We start from the raw sequence: 24,863 nt of genomic DNA, 5'->3' as shown, positions 1-24,863 counted from the left end.
TGTTTAATTTTAGCTTTATATCTTGATCACTACTTGCACTGCCTGACTGCCGGAGGTCTAATCCTTACCTCCGTGCAGTCTGATCTTCTGGTAGAGTCTGCCACAGGCGATCAAAAGATCGCCGATAACACTGATCCCTGCTATTCTATGGCATAGAAGTGATCAGTGTTAGTAATCTAATGTAGTAATATAAAAGTCCCTTAAGGAAACTTAAAAGGTGTAAAAAAAAAAATTAATAAGTTAAAAAAAAAATGCTCCAAAGCCCCTCCCCCAATAAAAGTTAAAATCATCCCCCATTCCCATTTTATACATAAAACACATAAAAATAATAAAGTTAATTAACATATGATATACCGTAGTGTGTGTAATCGTCCGATCTATTAAAATAAAACAAAACTATTGCCGCACGTGAACAGCGTGAACAAAAAGTGGTAGAAAAACACAGGGATTGCTTTTTTTAAATCAAACAAACCAAAAATAAAGTGCCCTAAAGGTAGGTAATCTGGATGGTTCAAATACCAAAACAAATTTATAAGGGCCAAAAGCCCAGATCACATCCAGTAAACCTACCACTAAGTAAAACGTAACTTTTAATAACTTTCAAATAGAAATAATAAGTATAAAGTTGTGCTCATTAAAATCACAGAGCTTCCATAACCTTCTACAGTGAATCAACCTATATCTGTATAGTCATAGTAGCTGCAGACTACTGACTACCTCGTAGTATAATACTATCTAACTGGGCTATGAAAGCCCCAGGGGGCTGTGCGGTTGATTTTAAATTCATTGCTTTCATAGCCCAGTTAGATAGTATTATACTACGAGGTAGTCAGTAGTCTGCAGCTACTATGACTATACAGATATAGGTTGATTCACTGTAGAAGGTTATGGAAGCTCTGTGATTTTAATGAGCACAACTTTATACTTATTATTTCTATTTGAAAGTTATTAAAAGTTACGTTTTACTTAGTGGTAGGTTTACTGGATGTGATCTGGGCTTTTGGCCCTTATAAATTTGTTTTGCTTTTTTTAAATGACATTTTATGTATAAAAAACTTAGTAAAAAGCGATCAATACATTTGATCTAAAAAAATGTAACAAATAAAAACTAGAGATCATGACGCAAAAAATTACACCCCATACGACCCTATAGGTGAAAAAATAAATGCGCTATAGGAGTTAAAATAGGGCCATTTTAAATATGCTTCTTTGCAAAAAAAAAAAGTTTTAATACGAATAAAAATAGTAAAACGTTGGAAAGACTAGTAAAAGTGCATATTTCTGTGTTTAGACTGACCTATAGAATAAAGAAAATATGCCAGTTTTACAGTAAAGTGCATTACGTAAACATGGAAGCCCCCCAAAATTTGCGGAATCGCATTTTTTGATCCAAGTTCATAAATGATATTTTGGGGGTTCGGTCATTCATTTTATGGCGGATTGAAAGATGCCATTACAAAGTACACCTGCTCCTGAAAAAAATAAGCCCTCACATGGCCCTGTAGGTGGAAAAATGGGTCTTATGGGCGAAGAGGAAAAAACTAAAATGCAAAAGTAACAAGAATAGTCAACAAATTTTCAAAAGTTGTTTGGTTTAGAAATAAAATTATCCATTTCTTAATGATTTTTATGTGCTGAATTCAAATATCACAAGGAAAAATGTTAATTGGCTCTAGTTTCTATGATATGGAAGAGTTCTCATGTTACTGTTTTGTGAATTGTATAGAATACAGTATAATAGCCGACATATTTATTACTTCTGCAATCATAAGGAAGCAAGTTTACTGTTAATAAACTTTTGAAATATATTCATAGGAAACTTAGTTCTATCTGAAATTAACTACAATTTAGAGGCATATCCAAGAATTTTTACACATTAATTATGTTTATTGAACTCTGGAATGTAGGTCCTTATTCAATGGCTGCATTTACACATGTCTTTTGTATTCATACATGGGATTGTCTCTGATAACTGTCCAACAGTAATCTGCAAGCATTGATGGGTTTCTATTTACCCCGATACCTTAGGCTAGGTTCACACTGCGTTTTTGCAATCCGTTTTTGCAATCCGTTTTTTGCAAAAAAGGATGAAAAACAGATGCATTTGTGTGTATCCGTTTTGGTCCGTTTTTTCATTGACTTCCATTATAAAAAAAAAAAAAAGGATTGAAACAAATGCGTTTTTTTTTAACGGACGACACTTCTTGAAACTACTTTTGAGTCTGTTAAAAAAAATGGATCCGTTTTTTTTTTTTATAATGGAAGTCAATGGAAAAGCAGATCAAAATGGATGCACACAAATGCATCTGTTTTTTTCATCCGTTTTTCACAAAAAAAAATTAGCCTTATACCATAACTATTGGTCATTCTAGGATGATGCAATATACCAGTTGATGATGCAATACTGATGATGAAAACTTTTCCTAGTATTGTATCACAGGCTGTGAGAAGTATAGAAAGTACGTCTATATCTTGAAAATTAGAGCCAATTTCAAAATTTGAACATCATTTTCGATCTCAGCACCCCAAAATTAGTTGAGTTCAACTGTTTTCAGAACCTTTTTGACTGTTGACCAGTGCAATTGACCCAGGCCATTTCAGGCTCTGTCCTTAAACTCCTTAGCAGAGTCAAACACTTACTACGCTACCTCCAAAAAGGTGTCAGAATACTGCTTTCCACTTCCCTTCTTTTTAGAATTCCCAGTGGACTATGAATTGCCTATATGTCTCCACAAATCTTTATGAAGTGCCACTCAGTAAGATATTTCCCCTTTGGTGAAAATGGTGGAATATCTCTCTGCAGCCATCCAAGACCCTGTTCTGTATAGATGAGAGCAAGAACCCCACACATGGAAATGTTTACCTTCTAGGGAGTTTTCTGGTTTGGCTTATTAAGCCCTCAGTCATTTTCTAAGGCTTCTTAATATATTGAAACACTGATTTAAAGAGAAGACTTCCCCCAAAAGGTGGTGTCACAGAGCTGCTTTATATACCCTTCCTCCTAACTAAATTATTTTAATACATTATTTGTGTACCTATGTGAATAAGCTAACACGAAACGTGCCATGGGGGTCTTTGGGGAAGCATGAGTTTCAGGTAATAGTTATGTTGCAACTTCTTGGTATATTTGGTACTGCTTTATAGCTACTCTATTACTATGTGCACTTACAGGAGGATATAGGGTCAGTGCAATATTTCTGTTGGTCGGTAAATATAATATGATTTTTGCGCCATTAGCTTGTATTTTGCACTTAAGATCATTGTTTCATATTGGGTATTTCTATTATGTGATATATATTTTTACAAATGATTAGAAATGATAAAAAAAAATGTTATTCAATAAAGAGTTACATTTAATGTTTAATAATCTGCATGAATTGGGTAGTGCCTTTTGTATAGCAAATGTTGCACTAATATGCAATGCAGTATGCAGGTGACTCTGCTTTATGTCCATATTGGAGTGAGGATGTGCTGGCAAATCCAAAAAGGAAGGATGGTTAAGTTTGTATGTAAATTAATGTAATTTAAATATTTAATGTTAATATTTCAGTATTATTGTTTAATGAAAGTATAGCATATGCAAAGGAGCATATGATTAATGTAGTTCTTACCTTTGGTTGCTTAGCCTTTGCTATTGCTTGTAACAACCTCAGCATGTGATGCTGCTCTACTTCTTCTAAGTGAGACATCTGTGAAACTAGGTCTCTCAGGAACTGGTGTATCAGCTGAGGCTGCATCTCATAAACTGATGGAAGTACACGGAGGAGCATGCTATTACCTGGAATATAACAATGCAGTGTGACTACATATTGATTGCTATGCATTCATAGATGAAGATGAGAATTATTATATGCTATACATTTGGGATTACGCATAACAAGTTTAGAAAACAGTACAGAATACCCATAAGTCTTATGATGTCTGCAAGATTCTGATGATTTTTTTAGCAAGCTGAACCATTTTGAACATTTCAATGTAATATAAGCAAGAAAATTCCTAACATTTTATTGTGCGTATTGTTTAAGGCATGGTTATGCATTTTCTATAAATAAGCCACGACAACCATCAATATTAGCCCCAATTTACAGTTGGAAGCATGACTTTTTAGAATGCAGCTGGAGGAAAATGCTATAAATTATACATTGTCAACTCTTTAATGATACAACCTACAACTTATGTTATGGAATATGGTAAAACATTCACTATGCAACCGCACATAGAGTAAGGGGGCGACAGCTTCACTTTAACTTTCATGGCTAAGCGGGAGCTTTTTCTTTTGTATCTTAATAAACACAAAGGTCAGATGCTACGTACACTATCTATATTGCAAAGGATTCATAAAAAATGCAGTAGCATAGATCTTTATGTCTTTTATTTGCTTTCCTGGAAAAGCAATATGCTAGTTTATGAAAATCACATGGGAATGTTATTAGATGAAAATGCCTCTATCACACCATGCGGGCATCCAGTACACATACTGTACCCAAACACAATGGGGCACATTTATGAAAGATACGCCCAAGACGTACGCTAGGGAGAAGGTGCAGATTCGCCCCTTCTTCCTGGCGTACGCCTCCCATATGTCCCGCTCGCCCAATGGGCGGGCTGGGGGAGCTTGATAAGGCGGGGAGGAGGTGTGGCCTCCTCCCGCGCCTCATTTATCATGATTTACGCCTGCTCACAGGGCTAACTCATGATCAAAATCTACACCTGCTGGAACCTGGCCAGCTGGATTCACTGAGAGGCGTTCACCTCTTAGTAAATCCTACCGGGGAAAAGGGGGCAGGGCCTAACATACTTTATAAATCCCCACCAATGTGTACAGCACAAGAACATAAAATTTTCCTGCAAAAGCAATATTTGTTCCCTTATCTGTATTAAAGAGATACTTTTGAGCATTTTGGGGCATATCTGAAGGATAGGCAGAAAATTCACTTGACTATGTAGCAAGATCTGCGGCCTTCACTAGCACATAACAATTAGGCTATGTCAACACAGCGTTATTTTTGAGTAAAGAACGGACGCTGATTGCAATGGCATCAGCGTCTGTTCTTTACTGCAGGGGCGGCATCCCATACTTTATATTGAAGTGAATGCCAATTGATTTGCAGGCACACCTGATACAATTGCAAAAAAAGAAGGTTCCTGCAGCCGATACAAAGGTATCAGCTGCAGGAACATACTGAATGCAACCCGGCGGCTGCTATTAAACCAAGTGTGAATGAACATAGCCTTATGTAGTATATACAGGATTGAATAAATGCTCACACAAGAACACTGGTCACTTCATTAATGCATGATTGTGTAAGAACTTAGTAGTATTGTATTCATACAGCTGGTCCTAGTGGGAGGAATGTGTATGTATCCTAAGAATTATTTATGCATATATATATATATATATATATATATATATATATACATACATACATAAATATAAAAATGAAAGTCTGTCTGTCTGTCCCATATAGACTTCCAAACGCCTGAACTGTTTGACCCCAAATTTGGCCCACAGATACATTGGGTGCCTGGGAAGTTTAGAGCGAAGGTCCCGTCCACGTCAGATGTACAGGAGAGGAGGGGAGGGGAAGGGGGAAGAGCGCCCTATAGAGATGAATGGGAGAATCTCCACATTGCACACACTGGTGATATAATTTGCGCTGCAGCTCTCCAGCAAAAACGACAGTTGGAAGCCTTAGCAACCAATAGGATTACTACTTTCATTTTCACAGGGAACTGGAATCGGATTGGTTGCTAGGGCCAGCTGCCTCACAACAGATCCACAGAAATAAATACCTATCGGATGCGCAGCGGATTTCACGCTGCAAATTCGCAGCAAAATTGTCTGTGGATCCATTGTCATTCAACCCTATGACAATACATACTCGCAGCGGGATTGACATCCCGCTGCGAGTATGTAAATGAACCCCCTCGGCGGCCGGAGCGTAACTTACACTGACAGAGGCCCCCATCATCCCCCCCGCACAGACCACTGTTAGATGGTGCAGGCTCCCCTCCAGTTTGTTCAGCGCTATGATGCTGCTGTCGGGCACAGCTCTCTCCTCACGGCTCTGGACGCTGCACACACCGCTCCAGCTTGTTTCGGAGGGGACATAGAGAGCCGTGAGGAGAGAGCTGTGCCCAGCAGCAGCACAGTGCTGAACACACTGGAGGGGAGCCTGCACCATCTAACAGCGGTCTGTGCGGGCGGGATGATGGGTGCCTCTGTCAGTGTAAGTTATGCTCTGGCCATCAAGGGGGTTAATTACATACTTGCAGCGGGATGTCAATCCCTCTGCGAGTATGAATTGTCATAGGGTTGAATGACACTTTATTTGCAGCGGATTTTGCTGCGAATTTGTAGTGTGAACTCTGCTGCGGATCCAGGTGCGAAGGCACCCTAACAGTGTACAATGTATATACAGTGTATACAGCAAAGTGCTTACCTGCCGGGTGGTGGTGTTGGGGAATGTATACAGTAAGGGGGTGTTAGGGAATGTATACAGCATGGGGGCTACCTGGAGGGGTGTATACAGCATGGGGGCTACTTGAAGGGGGGAGTGTATACAGCATGGGGGACTACCTGAAGGGGGGAGTGTATACAGCATGGGGGGGCTACCTGAAGGGGGGAGTGTATACAGCATGGGGGGCTGGCTGAAGGGGGGAGTGTATACAGCATGGGGGCTCCCTGCAGGGGGATTGTATACAGCATGGGGGCTACCTGCAGGGAATGAGTGTATACAGCATGGGGGCTACATGCAGGGTGGAGTGTATACAGCATGGGGGCTACATGCAGAGGGGAGTTTGTACAGCATGGGGGCTACCTGAAGGGGGGAGTGTATACAGTATGGGGGCCATCTGCAAGGGGGCAGTGTATACAGTAAGAGGGATACCAGCAGGGGGGAGTGTATACAGTATGGGGGCTACCTACAGGGGGGAGTGTATACAGTATGTGGGCAACCTGCAAGGAGGGGGAGAGTATATACAGTATAGGGGCTACCTGCAAGGAGGGGGAATTTATACAGTATGGGGGCTACCTGCAGGGGGTGGAGTGTATATAGTATAGGAACTACCTGCGGGGTGCAGTGTTTACAGTATAGGGAGTACCTGCAAGGGGGGGGGGCGAATGTATAGAGTATGGGACTACCTGCAAGTGGGGGGGAGTGTATAGAGTATGGGGGCTACCCGCAGGGTTGGGGTGTGTATACAGTATTGGGGCTACCTGGGGGGGAAGTATACAGTATTAGAAACTTTGAAACCTCTTCTGTGTTGTCCTCACCAAGGATGAAAGGTAGTGCCTAAGAGGGCCAGATTATGATGATGCAGGATTGTGTATGTACTTATTATTATAAGCTGCAGGTTTTCTGCACACACACCTTACTTATGGCCTGCAGTCGGCGGGGGGACCCCCAAACTACAAACTACACTACTACAATACAGGACCCCAGAGCTATACACTACAGGTATACAGGACCTCCATCAACTATATACTCCATGTATACAGGACCTCCACTAACACTACCAATGTTGTACATAACCAGGCTGTATATAACACTGCTGGAAACGTTTCTTCTCTTCATATCATAACACTGTTAATGTTGTGTACCAGGCTGTATACTGTATAACACTCCCAATGTTGTATATAACCAGGCTGTATATTACACTGACAATGTTGCATATAACCAGGCTGTATATAACACTGACAATGTTGTATATAAACAGGCTCTGTATATAAAACTGCCAATGTTATATATAATCAGGCTCTGTATACAGTCTGATCACATGATGACATCTCAGTTTGGCTATTAGGTGTTTAGGATGTTTAAAGTTTTTAGTTTATTTCTAACCTACAATTTACATAGACAGTGCAGAACTGTTGGGGTATATAGCGTATAAAGGGATATATAGGGCTCCTGGCGATTTCCCCTTAAACAGAAAAAACAAGGGCATAGATTTGCCTCCTGGGTGACCTTGGAATGAATCTAATTAACACACTGACACTTTATACCCGGGCAGCGTCGGGTACATTTTCTAGTATAGCATAAATAAGAATTACTTAATTTTCCATGTCATTAAGTTTAAAATTATCAATGATTTTTTACCCACTTAACATGCTGATGTTGTTCCATCTTCTATGAAGTCAAGGTCACATTTCCTATTTTTTATCTGTTTACATACTTTACCATTTAGTTTAATAGCCCATCAATGTTAAACACCAAGAGAACCTCTTTAGGGTACGTTCACATGTACCGTTTCGCAGTGGATTTCACGTTGCAAGTTTCACAGTGAAATCCACTGCAAATGTTATTATCATTAAAGTCTATGGCACTCCATTCTCACAGCAGATTTTCATTCCACTGGGAGGATGGAGTGTCATAGCGTTATAAAATGTAAGATACTTTGCCGCCGTTACATTACAAAACAATAAAAGGCCCATTCTTACCTGTCCACGCTCTCCTGATGGCCTGCTCAGTGACAGCCAGCTCAACCAATCACTGACTGAGAAAGGACAGTGCAATGATTGGCTCTACGGGCTGTCACTGAGCAGGGGGGCCCAGAGACGCCCCAGGAGGGCATCTGGGGAATAAGCATAGGTAAGAATGCCTTCATTACTGTTTTTTAACATAACAACAATACAGTTTCTTTTTACAATGCTATGGCACTCCGTTCCATAGACTTTTATGGTATTCAGATAAAACAGTAAAATACACTGCGATACAGTATGTGTGAACATACTCTTAACATGGATCTAAAGTATCTAAATCTGTAACATCTGGTGGAAAGAAGGGAAAGAGAGGACATGATCAAAACTTTTAAATATGTTCAACAGACAAGGACAAAGGGGGCAGAAGAAAGACGGAAAGATTTGTTGCACCAGGTGCAGAGCCAGGGCTGTTTATTAAGAGGCGTGCACCCCTTAGTAAATCCAGATGCACAAAAGGGGATGGGGCTTTATTTAAGACTTAGATCCTGATAGATTTCCCCCGATAGTGTTCAGACCCTGACTGATCAATAGAATGAGCCAAGACGAGACCTGCCCCATAGACTTTCAATTAGTGACTGTTTCCTTACGTGACACAGAGCCGCAAGAGGACCTTACTAAGCTTGTTCTCCATCTCTCTGACATGTCTAAAATTTTATTTTGTAACATTGCTTACTGGTCTGCTTACATTTTACATTTACGGTACCAATAAATAACATGTAAACATCAAGTAAAGAACTTTTTTTTTTTACATTACAGAGACACATGAAAAGGCTTGGTCGGTTGGGGTCTGGTTACTACGTCATCGTTAGAGCCAGGAAGGGAGTGCAGGTAAAGCTAAATTCATATCTCTTTTATTATGCACATCAGACATGCACGTCCTTTACACCCCAAAAATTATCTGGATGTACACTGACATGTGTCATGAAAGCTCTCATAAAGATGCATTGAAGACCTGACTTCCATCCTTCTTAAATGCACAACAGCTGGAAAAAAAAGTCAAATGAGCACCAGCGGGCTTTGAATGGCACCATTGCAGCGGAATGACTCCATACTGTGGAAAAGCGATCACCACAGGTGAGTTTACAGGGCAAGAGTGCCCCTGTTCTGATGAGTTCATTACTGCACTGGATTAAAAAGGATACATAGCTTTCTCGTAAGTACGATTTCCACATATGGCAGTGTGCAATATCTAATAAACAACTTGAATTGCAAAACAAGCTAAAGAGAGTGGTCTCTACATGCGTATGTGTGGATAACATCGTGCAATGATGTTACTCAAAATTCCTTTGTAATGTTCTGTGTAATGTCTAATAGTATTCACTTCTCATATATGTTCAGTACTGTACATCTCATTGTGTCGCAAACTGAGCTGAGCACCAATAAAAGAAAGCTCTTGCAAAAAAAAATATATATATATTACCAAACAATGCTGTAGATTTAAATTGTGTCCTGTGTTTTTCAATGTAGAAGAAAATATGTTGACTCTTTATTTTCCATAAATATGTGTATTTACATAAAGAATCACATATAAGATTGTTGTTTCTAAATGTGTTCTTCAATGAGGAAAAATAATCTTTTCCAAAGATTTCAGACTTTGACAACATATGGATGACATCTGTGTTTATTTACAGACTGGGAATGCTTATCACACTTATGGAATGAGTGATGATATAAGGCATGCAAGTCAGACTTTTACCTATGTGCAACACTGCAAGAACGGGGACAACTCAGTTAAACCTAGCAATTACCTTTCTTTTTATTGAAGGAGGAGAGGAAATAGCAATTTATTTTTTCAAAACTACAATGTTCTGTTAAATGGGCCATCTGGTGTTCATTTGCATGAATTGTCAGGAGCAAAAAGAAATTGACAGTGTAGTAGTAAATGAATATTGAGATAGACGCCACAGAGTAGAACAAAATGATAAAAATAAAGAGTTATCTGTCGAAATTACTTACATCTCTTCATCAGTGATGGTTTAACAAAATTGGGGGGGGGGGGGGGGGGGTGATTGTCACGAATGGCACGTCACATACCAGTCTCAGGCACGCAGGATTTATGTAGAGGCACATGCCTTTATATACATCTATTTGCACCAAAGCTCCCTTGTGCGCCATCAGTGAAATCTACCCCAAATCGGAACTGGCATAAATTATAATAAATGCAGCTGCCACACCCCATCTGCATGCGGCTGCTCCCAAAGCCCCACTCCCTCCCTGCCACAAAGAGTTATGGAGACAGCAAAAACTCAGTTTTTGCACAATGCAGGTGTTTGCGCAAAAGCTGTGCAAGTTTTTGCCGTCTACACCAGGTTTACCACTTTATAAATCCCCCATATATCTTAAAGGAACCTGTCACCCCCCGTGCCGGGGTGACAGGCTCCCGACCCCGTTAGAGCCCCCTATACTCACCTAATCCCGCCGGGTCCCGCTTCTGGAGGTGGTCGGGTGATGAAGATCTCAGCCGCTGCAGCCCGGCGCGCGCGCTGAGAGATGAGTCCAACGCTCATAGAGAATGACGGAGCGCTGGACTCTCCTGTCATTCTCTATGGGTGTTGGACTCATCTCTCAGCGCGCGCGCGGGGCTGCAGCGGCTGAGATCTTCATCACCCGACCACCTCCAGAAGCGGGACCCGGCGGGATTAGGTGAGTATAGGGGGCTCTAACGGGGGGTCGGGAGCCTGTCACCCCGGCACGGGGGGGTGACAGGTTCCCTTTTAGAATCACATATTTTTTTTAACACAAAGGACATAGGAAAAGTGAGGTGGCAAAGACAAATGATGTAAGGCAGAAGCGGCAATAAGGGGTGAACCTGCTAACCCCACTCCTACAGAAACCCAAGAGCCTATACAATACAAACCCCAATAAATACAAACACAACATACTTTGACAGAAAAAATGTCAGCATAGGCTGCATTTTATTTGAAACATTAACAAGCGGGGAGGTCCGATGCAAATCATGACTCTTCATCCAGAAATCTAAAAGAGTCCATTCCTAAGGGTAGTCCGCCAGACAGCCCCCCCCCCTTGACAGCAGCGCCACCATAAAGCAGAACTGTCCCTGCCCCTAATGCGTGCATCATAACCTTGGATGAAGGATCGCGATTTCTGCCATAATAGTTACATAGTTAATAAGGTTGAAAATAGTCCATCAAGTTCAACCTACAGTATAGCCCTAATGTGTTGATCCAGAGGACGGCAAAAAAACCCTCATGAGGCCGGTGCCAATTTTCCCCATTACAGTGAAAAAATTCTTTTCCGACTACAAAATGGCAATCAGAATAAATTCCTGGATCAACAACCTATTACATAATAAAATGACAATTGCATGAATCATACAAAAAAACAGTAGGGTGGGTGGGAGTGATCTAAAAATTGTGTCCTGCTTTTGACCAGGCTACCTTCCCTTTATACCTATGACCCCCATCCCCTTCCTCTCCCTGTCTTTCCTCCTTCCTCCTCCAGGTATTTCCCTCTGCATAATAATCCTTCTTTGTTCTCACACAAAGACCTCTTGCTCTCCCACCCCCCTCTCTCTCTCACCGGCATCCATTTTTTGCCTAGTCTTTGGCTGTGGCCTATTTACCCCTACTATACTGAAACCCACTTCCTACTTTAATAGGAAACTCTCCACAACCACGTAGTCATGGTCGCAGTGACCCCCCCTTATGGCTCCTTGCCAGGAGACCCCTTTTACCCCAACTCGTCACACTTATGAGGAGGGGAGTAAAGTGCTGGACCAATGACTAGTTGAAGAAATGTATAGATAAGAAGAGTATAGTCAATTTTTTGCATCCTGCCATTCTGTTCATGGGTAGCAATGTGCTCCAATCTTTGTAAGGGGCTCTTACCATGGCCTCCTGAGCCCGAGCAGTAAGATCAATTTAGTTAAATAAGTAGCATACACACGAAAATCCAATATTTGCAAATTTATTATCTTCAATGAGCTTAGGTTACATAGTACCAAAACGCTTCACCAATATGTGACAAAAAAATAATTGCACTGATGAGAGAACCTCAGTCTTATAATATAGAAATGTCCATCGCCCAGCTGGGCTAGTCACAGTTCACATAGGACATCAGGACACTCACGGAACAGATGGAGCAATCACGTTCTGCGACGTTTCGAAACTCGCGAGACTCAGCGCTTTCTGGAGGTGATCAAACAGGTTGCCCTGAGCGACGTCACATGGCTCTGTACGATGGACATAAAAAGTCTATATACCAACATTCCGTACATTGATGCCATGGATGCCGTCCGTGATCAGCTCTCTCTGAACACTGCCCTAAAAAATTGCCAAATTGCGTTTCTTATGGGATTACTTGACATGATTTTAAGTAGAAATTATTTCCGTTTTGGGGATGATTTCTACTTACAGCTACAGGGGACCTCGATGGGGTCCCCTGTGGCACCAAGTGTCGCAAATATTTTTATGTCATCTTTTGAACAGAGATTTGTTTGGTCACATCCATTTAGAAGACTTATTAAATCCTGGTCTCGCTATGTGGATGATATTTGCATGCTCTGGGAAGGGAATAAAGAGACACTGGATGAATTTATAATTTATTTAAACACATGTCATCCTTTGATTGAATTTTCGTTAGAATGTGACCCCAATTGTATTCATTTTTTGGATGTTGAAGTTAGGAGGGAGGAGGAGAATAACCAAATTACCACCACATTATTTTCTAAACCAACTGATCAAAATAATGCATTACTGAGAAGTAGCAATCATGCTCCCCAGACCTTCAAGGGTATTCCCTACATCGTATATGTAGTTCTGATACTGAATACCATCTTAATAAAGAAAAAATGATAGAAAAATACACTAAACGGGGATATAGAAGAGAAGAACTTATTAGAATAGGAGATGAGGTAGGGAGAATTAAAAGAGAAAGTTTGCTTACTAAGAATTTCAGGAAGAAAGAAAATGGTGATACTATGATGTTTATTTCCACCTATGATAAACATGCGGGCATGGTCAAACAAATTATTCAGAAACACTGGAGGATGCTACAGTATGAACCTAAGTATGGTAGGCTATTCTCCAAACCTCCTAGATTCATACAGTATATAAGAGAGGTAAGATGATCACCAACCGGCTGGTTAGGGCGGATATTAAAAAGAAAAAACCTACGAAACAAAAGTTTTTGGGTTCAAAAAGACGCGGCACATTTGCTTGCCGCAAGTGTCAGAACTGTAACGCCATCATTGCTGGTGATTCAGTTCTTCATCCACACAAAGGCTTTCCTATTAAAATCAGGGGTTGGTACTCTTGTGATAGCATGCGAGTGATTTATTTATTAAAGTGTCCATGCAGGTTGTGTTACGTGGGCCAGACGTCCCGTTGTGTGAAAACACGCTTAGGAGAACACAAGGCAGCAATCAGGAGAGGGCTACAGAGAGGCATTGGAGAAGAGCAAAATAAATATGTGAGACTGGCGTTTTGAAGCACTTTATAGAAAACTAGATTTGCATTTCCAGGAAAATACATAGGGCTTGAAAAGAGCGCCCCTTTACCAGTGACTTCCCTTTAAGAGAAACTTGGATCCCATTCCTTTAAGAGCGACATGGCTCCCGTCCCTATAAGAGTGACTTGGGTCCCATACCTTTAAGAGCGACTTGGGTCCCTTTAAGAGTGACTTGGGTCCCGTCCCTTTAAGAGCTACATGGATCCCTTTAAGAGCTACATGGATCCCTTTAAGAGCGACTTGGATCCCTTTAAGAGCGACCTGGGTCCCTTAAAGGGACCCAAGTCGCTCTTAAAGGGACCCAGGTCGCTCTTTAAAGGGAATCATTTCGCTCATAAAGGGACCCAAGTCGCTCTTAAAGGGACCCAGGTCGCTCTTAAAGGGACCCAGGTCGCTCTTAAAGGGACCCATTTAGCTCTTAAAGGGACCTATTTCGCTCTTAAAGGGACCCAGGTTGCTCTTAAAGGGACCCAGGTCGCTCTTAAAGGGACCCATTTCGCTCTTAAAGGGGCCCAGGTCGCTCTTAAAGGCACCCATTTTGCTCTTAAAGGGACATATTTCGCTCTTAAAGGGACATATTTCGCTCTTAAAGGGACCAAGGTCGCTCTTAAAGGGACCGATTTATCTCTTAAAGGGACATATTTCGCTCTTAAAGGGACCCATTTTGCTCTTAAAGGGACCCAGGTCGCTCTTAAGGGGACATATTTCGCTCTTAAAGGGACCAAGGTCGCTCTTAAAGGGACCGATTCTGCTCTTAAAGGGACATATTTCGCTCTTAAAGGGACCCAGGTCGCTCTTAAAGGGACCCAGGTTGCTCTTAAAGGGACATATTTTGCTCTTAAAGGGACCCATTTTGCTCTTAAAGGGACATATTTCGCTCTTAAAGGGACCCAGGTCGCTCTTAAAGGGACCCAGGTTGCTCTTAAAGGGACCCATTTTGCCCTTAAAGGGACATATTCTGCTCTTAAAGGGACCAAGGTCGCTCTTAAAGGGACCGATTTTGCTCTTAAAGGGACATATTTCGCTCTTAAAGGGACCGAGGTCGCTCTTAAAGGGACATATTTCGCTCTTATAGGGACTCAGGTCGCTCTTTAAGAGCGAAATGGGTCTCTTTAAGAGTGAAATATTTCCTTTAAAGGGACCCAAATCACTCTTAAAGGGACCCAGGTCGCTCTTAAAGGGACATATTTTGCTCTTAAAGGGACCCATTTCCCCCCTCAAGGGACCCAGGTCGCTCTTAAAGGGACCAAGGTCACTCTTAAAGGGACCAAGGTCACTCTTAAAGGGACCAATTTATGTCTTAAAGGGACATATTTTGCTCTTAAAAGAACATATTTTGCTCTTAAATGGACCCATTTTGCTCTTAAAGGGACATATTTCGCTCTTAAAGGGACATATTTCGCTCTTAAAGGGACCAAGGTCGCTCTTAAAGGGACCGATTTTTGCTCTTAAAGGGATATATTTCTCTCTTAAAGGGACCCAGGTTGCTCTTAAAGGGACCCAGTTCGCTCTTAAAGGGACATATTTCGCTCTTAAAGGGACCCATTTTGCCCTTAAAGGGACATATTTCGCTCTTAAAGGGACCAAAATCGCTCTTAAAGGGACATATTTCGCTCTTATAGGGACCCAGGTCGCTCTTAAAGGGACCCAGGTTGCTCTTAAAGGGACATATTTCACTCTTAAAGGGACCCAGGTCGCTCTTTAAGAGCGAAATGGGTCTCTTTAAGAGTGAAATATTTCCTTTAAAGGGACCCAGATCACTCTTAAAGGGACCCATTTCGCTCTTAAAGGGACCCAGGTCGCTCTTAAAGGGACAGATTTCGCTCTTAAAGGGACCCATTTTGCCCCTCAAGGGACCCAGGTCGCTCTTAAAGGGACCAAGGTCGCTCTTAAAGGGACCAAGGTCACTCTTAAAGGGACCAATTTATCTCTTAAAGGGACATATTTCGCTCTTAAATGGACCCAGGTCGGTCTTAAAGGGACCCATTTTGCTTTTAAAGGGACATATTTCGCTCTTAAAGGGACCAAGGTCGCTCTTAAAGGGACATATTTCGCTCTTATAGGGACCCAGGTCGCTCTTAAAGGGACATATTTAGCTCTTATAGGGACCCAGGTCGCTCTTAAAGGGACCTAGGTCGCTCTTAAAGGGACATATTTCTCTCTTAAAGGGACCCAGTTTAAGCGAAACGGGTCTCTTTAAGAGCGAAATATTTCCTTTAAAGGGACCCAGATCACTCTTAAAGGGACCCATTTCGCTTTTAAAGGGACCCAGGTCGCTCTTAAAGGGACATATTTCGCTCTTAAAGGGACCCATTTACCCCCTCAAGGGACCCAGGTCGCTCTTAAAGGGACCCGGGTCGCTCTCACAGGTACTTAGTTCGCTCTTAAAGGGACCCATTTAGAGCGGCTTGGGTCCCTTTAAGAGCGACTTGGGTACCGTTCCTTTAAGAGCGGCTTGGGTACCGTCCCTTTAAGAGCAGCTTGGATCCCGTACCTGCTACATGGGTGCCTCAGCCCTGCTATTTTACTGACTGACCTCTGCTACTTATAATGGTAAAGACCATTGCTCGGTTACCATGACAATCTTACTCATGTCAGGGAGACAAAATGGTTAAGGACCTTCCATATATTACATCTTCTATTGGCCAATAGTGGACATGTGACTGTGGATGGTGTGATACAATGCATGACGAGACCTTAGAGTTCCTATTGGCTGCTATATTTCAGCTATTTGCATATGTGCTGTGATTGGCTGTCAGCAGTTAGAGTGTGGCCATTATTTGCAATGGGCCATTATTTTCTATGGGAAATTTGGGGTCTTTAAACGTAAATTTCTTAAAAACGACAAATCCAATCGAAACGAAAAATAGATAGCACACCACACACCGCCGAGGGCTTCGAAACGCAGTTTGAACGGAGTCTGTGCGCAAAGTGGTTCGGGCTGTATTACGCGCAGAAAAATGGCTGGAAGAAGAAACGGAAGAAGAAGAAGAATACGGATTACAATATAGTGCTTTTCAAGCACTATAATAAACATAACATCAGTGAATTAAGGTGGATGGTGTTGAAGGAGATCAAGGGGCAGAATGAGGTGATGATAAAGAAAAAGCTATTGCATTGAGAGGTATACTGGATCCAATTATTGGATACAGTACAACCAAAAGGACTTAATGAAATGTGCAATTTTAGTGTATTTTTGTAATATACCAGTATCAGCTTGGATCGCGATGATATGACTATCATGAGTTTATGATATATAAGTCATTATGATAATTATATAGAATATGTGAGCAATTAATTCACTATGTCAATATAGGTACTGGTTGTACTTTATTATTAATATTCTTATATGTATTCTTATCATGTCATTTCTTGTTTTTAATAGCCGCGGAAGAACTCTCGCGAGGCTTCCTAGGCATAAATGTGGTGGTGGTTTTAACTCACACATGCTTGAGAAAGAAGCGTGAGCTTCGAAACGTCGCAGAACGTGATTGCTCCATCTGTTCCGTGAGTGTCCTGATGTCCTATGTGAACTGTGACTAGCCCGGCTGGGTGATAGAAATTTCTATATTATAAGACTCTAGAGGGGGGGCACTCCTGGACCTAATCTTAACCAATAGGCCAGACAGAATATCAAAAATAGAGGTGGGGGGGTCACCTAGGTAATAGTGACCATAACATAGTAAGTTTTCAATTATCCTTCAATAAAATGATTAGTAGAGGGGCTACAAAAAGATTAAATTTCAGGAAGGCTAATTTCCAAAAACTAAGAGAGGACCATGGGAACATAGACTGGGACAATGCCTTCAGAAATAAAAGTACACAAGAGAAATGGGACATATTTAAGAGCATCCTGGGTAAATCGTGTGAACGACACATACCATGTGGGAATAAAAGTAGTAGAAATAAGAGAAATCCAATGTGGTTAACTACAGCTGTAAAGGGTGCAATAAATGATAAGAAACAAGCATTCAGACTACTAAAACAAGAAGGTAGAGGGGAAGCATTGAGCAACTATAGACAGAAGAATAGAATGTGTAAAAAGCAAATAAAAGAAGCAAAAATAGCAACAGAAAGAAGGATAGCCACAGAAAGTAAAACGAATCCCAAAATGTTCTTCACCTATATAAACAACAAAAGACTTAAAACCGAAAATGTTGGTCCCCTCAAAAATAATCTGGGTGTAATGGTGGAGGGGGAAGAGGAAAAGGCCAATCTATTAAATACATTTTTCTCTACTTTATTCACAGAGGAGAATCCCATAACAAACGACATGACTAGGGATAATATAAATCCTCCCATAAATCTCACCTGCCTAACACAACAAGAAGTGGGGAGACGCCTTAAAAACATTAAAATCCATAAGTCACCGGGCCCAGAAGGTATCCATCCTAGAGTTTTGCAAGAATTAAATACTGTGTTAGACAGACCGTTATTCCTAATATTTAAAGATTCTATTACGACAGGGATTGTTCCAAAGGACTGGCGCATAGCTAATGTGGTACCAATATTCAAGAAGGGGTCAAAGAGTGATCCTGGAAACTACAGGCCCGTAAGTCTAACATCTATAGTAGGTAAAGTATTTGAGGGGTTTGTAAGAGATGCTATACTGGAGTATCTTAATGAAAATAATCTTATGACGCAGCACCAGCATGGATTTATGAGGGATCGTTCCTGTCAGACTAATCTGATCGGCTTCTATGAAGAGGTAAGTTATAGATTGGACCTGGGGGAGGCTGTGGATGTTGCATATCTGGACTTTTCAAAGGCATTTGATACTGTGCCGCATGAAAGGTTGGTCTACAAAATGAGGATGCTGGGAATCAGGGAAAACGTATGCAAATGCGAAGTAACTGGTTGTGTGATAGAAAACAGACGGTGGTCATTGATGGAACATATTCAGATTGGGTTTTAGTTACTAGTGGGGTACCACAGGGGTCAGTGTTGGGTCCACTTCTTTTTAATATTTTTATTAATGATCTTGTTGAGGGGCTACAGAGTAGAATCTCCATTTTTGCAGATGATACTAAACTGGGTAAAGTAATCAGTACAGAGGAGGATAATATCATATTACAGAGGGATTTGGAGAAGCTGGAGGCTTGGGCAGTGAAATGGCAAATGAAGTTTAATGTGGATAAATGTAAGGTTATGCACTTGGGCCATAGAAATAATAAGTATAGTTATGTGCTAAATAATAAAAGACTGGGTAAAACTAATTCTGAAAAGGACCTGGGGGTATTGGTGGACAGTAAACTCAACTTTAGTGATCAGTGCCAGGCAGCAGCTGCCAAGGCTAATAAAATAATGGGATGCATCAAAAGAGGTATAGATACTAAAGATGAGAACATAGTTTTGCCTCTTTATAAATCACTGGTCAGACCACACATGGCATACTGTGTACAGTTTTGGGCACTGGTATATAAGAAGGACACAGCTGAAGTGGAGCGGGTGCAGAGGAGGGCAACAAAGGTCATTAAGGGAATGGGTGGGTTACAGTACCAGGACAGGTTATCAAGCTTGGGGTTATTTACGCTAGAAAAAAGACGTCTTAGGGGCGATCTGATCACAATGTACAAATATATGAATGGACAGTACAGAGATCTTTGTAGTGGTCTTTTTACTCCTACGTCTAGAGGAAAGAAGATTTTATCATCAGCATCGACGCGGGTTCTTTACTGTACGAGCGGTAAGACTGTGGAACTCTCTGCCACATGATGTTGTCATGGCGGATTCATTAAATAAGTTCAAGGGAGGCCTGGATGCTTTTCTTGAACAATATAATATCACAAGTTATGGGCATTAGATTTCCGGTGATACGTTGATCCAGGGATTATTCTGGTTGCCATTGGAGTCGGGAGGGAGTTTTCTCCCTGTGGTGGGGCGGTTGTCGTCTGCCTCATGGGGGGTTTTGCCTTCCCTGGATCAACACAGTAGAGTTTCCCTAGGTTGAACCTGATGGACTCTTGTCTTCTTTTAACCTTATTTACTATGTTACTATGTTACTAAGAATCAGGTTCTCTCATCAGTGCGATTATTTCTTTGTCACATATTGGTGAAGCGTTTTGGTACTATGTAACCTAAGCTCATTGAAGATAATAAATTTGCAAATATTGGATTTTCGTGTGTATGCTACTCATTGAATGGACTTTGGGAGTGCAGGCTCCCTTATACACACTGAGAAGAACCTCGTCAGCACAGTGCAATTGTTTGTGTAAGATCAATTTAGTTCCTGCTTCTTCTGTTACCAACTCGGCTTATATATTTGATTATGTCTACACATCTGCTGCCCATCCTGACCTCTGCTTGACTGTTATTTATGACTGAACTCTGAATGCCTCAACCTGTAACTAATTATAATTGCTGCCTGTCACCTTGGTTCTGTTTATAAGTCTCTAATCTACATATTATAAAACTGTTGGCTAAATGCTCAGTCAAGCTTGTATGATTATTTATAAGGGAAAAATAAACAGCTGCTTGACATGGTTGTAATGGTTTATCTACCAGGGTACAAAGGATCGGGAATGTTACATTCCAACATGACTGATCCTGCTCTCTTTCAGTGATGTATTATTGGGCTATCCTATCTTTGGCTAGTCCTACAGAAATTGTCAGACCTGGTTGATGCTAATGTGTATGGCCAGTGTAAGTTCCAAACTCTACCTATAATAGGCTTAGCTTTTGTACAGTATAGAGATGTCCATAAAGTTCAACTAAATGAGTGGAGAAGATGTGAATGAAGAGGAGACGTATATGTTAATATTGTCTTGCTGCATGCTATAGTATCTCAATGCTAAGCTATCTCTTCCTGTCTAATAAAACTCTCTGTGGGTTTGTATTGTCAGTGTTGAATAGGATGGAATTTGAGCCCTGGTTTAGATGAGAGCTGTGAGAGTCAATATATATCCCGGCTGCTCATCCTAAGTTATTACATAAAATTATGCTAAATCTATTAAACTAATAATACACAGGAAATATATTACATCCTACTAGTGTCCGAAGCACTATTTATACAGACTTTTACTGTTCTTGTATTTGTGTGTCTTTGGATAACACATGAGCAACTGGTGGAATAGTTTCTTACAAGTATCTTCCTAATGCTGGTATATATGTAATAATGACATATGACAATACATAACCTTGCCTTGCATCATCTCTGTCTAGCTACACAAGCAATGATGTGGAAAATACTAATTAACTAGAGTGTAACAAGGAAGTCAGGAAACAAGTTGGTTTGCCCCAACAAAAGGGCTGCAATGGTTTATGAGTTATGAGTTCCCCCTCAGTCCATGTCAGGTCAAAGTAATGACAAATATCACTAAAGCTTTTGACCTTGCAGGTGTGTGCAATTAACAGCTTAAACACTAGGATTATACTGGTAAAGGAAGGTTTTGAGTAGAAGTACCAATATCCAGCTAGGGTAGGTAGGGTATAGCCTCAGAAGGGACGAAAAGGGTCCCTACTTGCAATAAGGTGATAACATGGAATAAGGACAAGACAAACCTACATACAAGGGGTGGTCAACAGACCGGGGTCAAACCAAATGGGCAGCAAGGTACAAAAATAGGATGCAAGAAAATACTCAGGTAACAGAGCCGAGGTCAGGGAAAGCCAAGTAACAATACAGGAAAAGATATGGAGACACTTGTAAGCTAGAAAAATTAGTCTAATAGCCTGCCTTGAGATCAGGGCACTGACACACTTTATAGGAGTGGTCAGGGACCTGGTCCAGGACGTGAATGGACCACATATAAACACACACACACACACACAGCAAGAGTGAATGGAGAAAACCTGATGTCAATCATGTCAGCAAGACAGGTTAACTGTTAAGTGGGCAGAGAGAACTAACAGGGAAGAGATGGGTGTGGTAAGAATTCAATCAGCAGACCAGAAGGAATAGAGCTGTGTTCAGACAGTGTTAAGAGAAGTGCAAATAAAACATAGAATGCAAACACAAAATTATTAATAGGAGCGCAGTCTTGGATGCATACCACGAGTTGAGGACAACGCCAAGGTCCGAACTTGCATGGGTATAATAATGTGTTTGCAGTAGGAGTTGCGCTTTTTGTTACTTGATACCTAAATAGGGATTTTCCAGGCTAATGAGGAAACTGTAGGCAACTTACTGGCAGGTATATTGCATAAGCAGCAGTCCTGTGTCAAACAACTTGACTCCTTCTGGTGGTATATGTGATTCCTAATATCTTTGTAAAACACTTAATTTACCAAACCTTATGCCAGAAAAGAACCCTAAAGTCAAGATTAGGTGCACACTGCAGTAAGCAGTGAGACCAAGCCCAGAAAGTGGGGATAGGGCTGACATAGTGCCACGGACTTTGCGCCGAATCCTGCCTTCTATCAGTTTGAATGAGCCAACTAGTATTACTTAGATTTGTGTGATGACAAGCTATGTAGAGTGCTGCGGAATAAATTTGCACTATATGAAAAAAGGAATTATTAGTATTATTATAAAGGCTGTGCAATGATCACAGTTCAGTTACGTCCAGTTACATCAGAGGTCATGTCGTTTCTAATCGTAATTGTTTACTTTCCCTTTTCTTCTCCACTTGACTGCAATATAAACAAAGACTGAGCCTCAATATTACTTTTTAATAGAAAGCTGGATTTTATTTTGAAGCCCTACTACCCCATTAACATTCTTGTCGTCCCATAAGAAACACCCATAAGTCATTTTTAACTGTGAAACAGATATAACATCAGGAATTCCCCCAAGTCCTTGGATACAATTTAATAAATCAAACAATTTACAGATTATTTAATCTATTCTGAAATAGGGTTCTGAACTTTAGAATGAAAGGCCAGCTGGGCGAGTTCTGCATTGCTAAATCATAACATGAACATGGTGTCCAATGCTCAGCTTAATTCTATATGAAAGATGTTTGACGTTTATAATGGATAATGATAAAATAATGGATCACATATTCTGGTCTTACTTTACAACTACAACTTGTTTCCTGAGAACAGACCTTCAGGGTCCACTTGCTCTACATTTGCCTTATGCATATTAATGAGACATATACATAGGATTAGCCTAGGTTAATTATGTATTTTATTCATTTTAGCATGAAACAAGCATACACTGATGAGGGAGGACCCCAAAGCAAATCAAAACAGTTGACAATTCTGTTGATTGGTTAAGACCAGGTTCACACCACTGTTTTTTCCATTGCCCTATCCTATTAGATGCCAAACAGTATCTAATAAACCTTGTTGACTTTTAAAGGGGCCATCAAGTTTCCATCAAGGTGTTCTACATTTTGCTGGACAAATTGCACTGTATGTTATACCATTTTGTCTGCAACCTTTGGTAGCCTATGTAGTAAATGTCTCAGAGAATTGGCAAATTTTGACCCTGTTTAAATGCCAGTAATTAAATAAATATTTCCATGTGGGCTCCAACCACACTGCAAATAAGTGCCACTTTAACTAGTAAAACCAATACAACAGCCGGTAACTTTTGAAAGTTTAAAAATATCACTGGCTATGTACTGAATATTTAAGGGAATCAGATGAAAAATACAATGTTTCAATGGCAATGGCCCAACACATCTGTTGCATTTAACTCTCGTAAGTAAAATCTCACCTGCTCCTGTTGGGAAGATGAAGTGTTAGCCTAAATGTAGCACCTGCAACATATCCTAAAGAAATTAATGCGCTCCCTGGAAGCATTAAATACTGTATGTTTTCCACTTCAGTTTATCTCTTCTTTATTCACATTAAAGGTTGTTCGCTAAAAATGAGTATATTGTCATCTGTTTTTTTTTTTCCTTTTTTCATTTTATACAACCCTTTACTGTACAGTGTCTGGTGTAATGATTAAGTTGTATATGTAATACGTCAAGATTTCAACTGTGAAGCCTAAAGGCTACAGTGCAGGCTGTAACTTGAGATCAGTGTAATATAAGAAACGTGTTTCTCAACTTTTTATACATAAACTGTAAATTGTAAATGTGAAAATAAATGTGCATCACTTTTTCTCGTCGGTGTCCACTTCCACATTGCTGACCCCATCTTCTCTCCCGTCATCATGCTGTATGGCCACATGTTTTATGGCTCCTCTTTTGGCTTGTTTTTCTTGCTTTTCTCTTTACATGGGGGAGACATCTGTTCTAGGTTGCCTGTTCTATGTTAATGTATAATAATAGCCAACCCTCGTTTGACAATTGCGAGTTTGTTAGTATTGATACAATGTATGCAACTTGTGATTTACATTAACAGTAATATAATCACCTGTATGATTTTGTCATTAGGGAAATAATGGAAATAAGGGAAATAATGGATTCAATGCATCACTTTATAACCTTCTATGTGCTACTTTCATTGGCAGATGTGTTAGTTGTGTTTGATCTGATCCAGAACACAAAAAATTTCCAAAGCTCTAGAGAAAAATATTCAGTTTGTAAAAATTCATGGCTGCGCCTGATGGCAGACTGTATAGTCCATGTTCAGTTATTCACCTAGTCTTAAGTGATAGCAGATATACTATTGATCATAAAACACCACATTCTTTACTTTTGCACCGATACAGTAGTAAATGTCAAATGTCTAATTATTCCCTATCCTATTCACATTATTTGCTCTAAGGAGGATGTGGATTTCCATTCAGGTTATTTATTTTTTCCATATTTCCGCCAGATGAGACAGCACAGAGAAAACACAGGCCAATGCATAGAAAACACAAAGGAAAATACAAAATAACAAACCAGTATGGGGAACGCTGTAAGATTTTAATAATTATTCTAATAAATGAAAATTAGAACGTAGGGAAGTTTGTACAGTATGTATCTTGATACTTTAATAAAGCTCAAAACTAAAGTAAGACCTGTACCTGTACACCAGTCTTACATAAATCCTGGCCCCATGCCTCATGCTAGATTTACTAAGAGGCCCA

General features: G+C 40.5%; 1 protein-coding gene across 1 annotated transcript in view; it reads right to left on the bottom strand.

The window, feature by feature from the left end:
• Positions 1–24,863, bottom strand: part of VEPH1 (ventricular zone expressed PH domain containing 1) — a 219,614-nt gene that overhangs the window by 152,248 nt on the left and 42,503 nt on the right. Inside the window, exon 4 of the mRNA XM_069973855.1 lies at positions 3,612–3,778. Within this exon, the coding sequence (XP_069829956.1) occupies positions 3,612–3,778 (167 nt within the window). The remainder of the gene's footprint in view (positions 1–3,611; positions 3,779–24,863) is intronic.

Source organism: Dendropsophus ebraccatus, chromosome 6, assembly GCF_027789765.1.
Source record: "Dendropsophus ebraccatus isolate aDenEbr1 chromosome 6, aDenEbr1.pat, whole genome shotgun sequence".
Taxonomy (NCBI): domain Eukaryota; kingdom Metazoa; phylum Chordata; class Amphibia; order Anura; family Hylidae; genus Dendropsophus; species Dendropsophus ebraccatus.
Note: the sequence above shows the minus strand (reverse complement) of the source record. Positions and strands in the feature narration are given on the sequence as shown.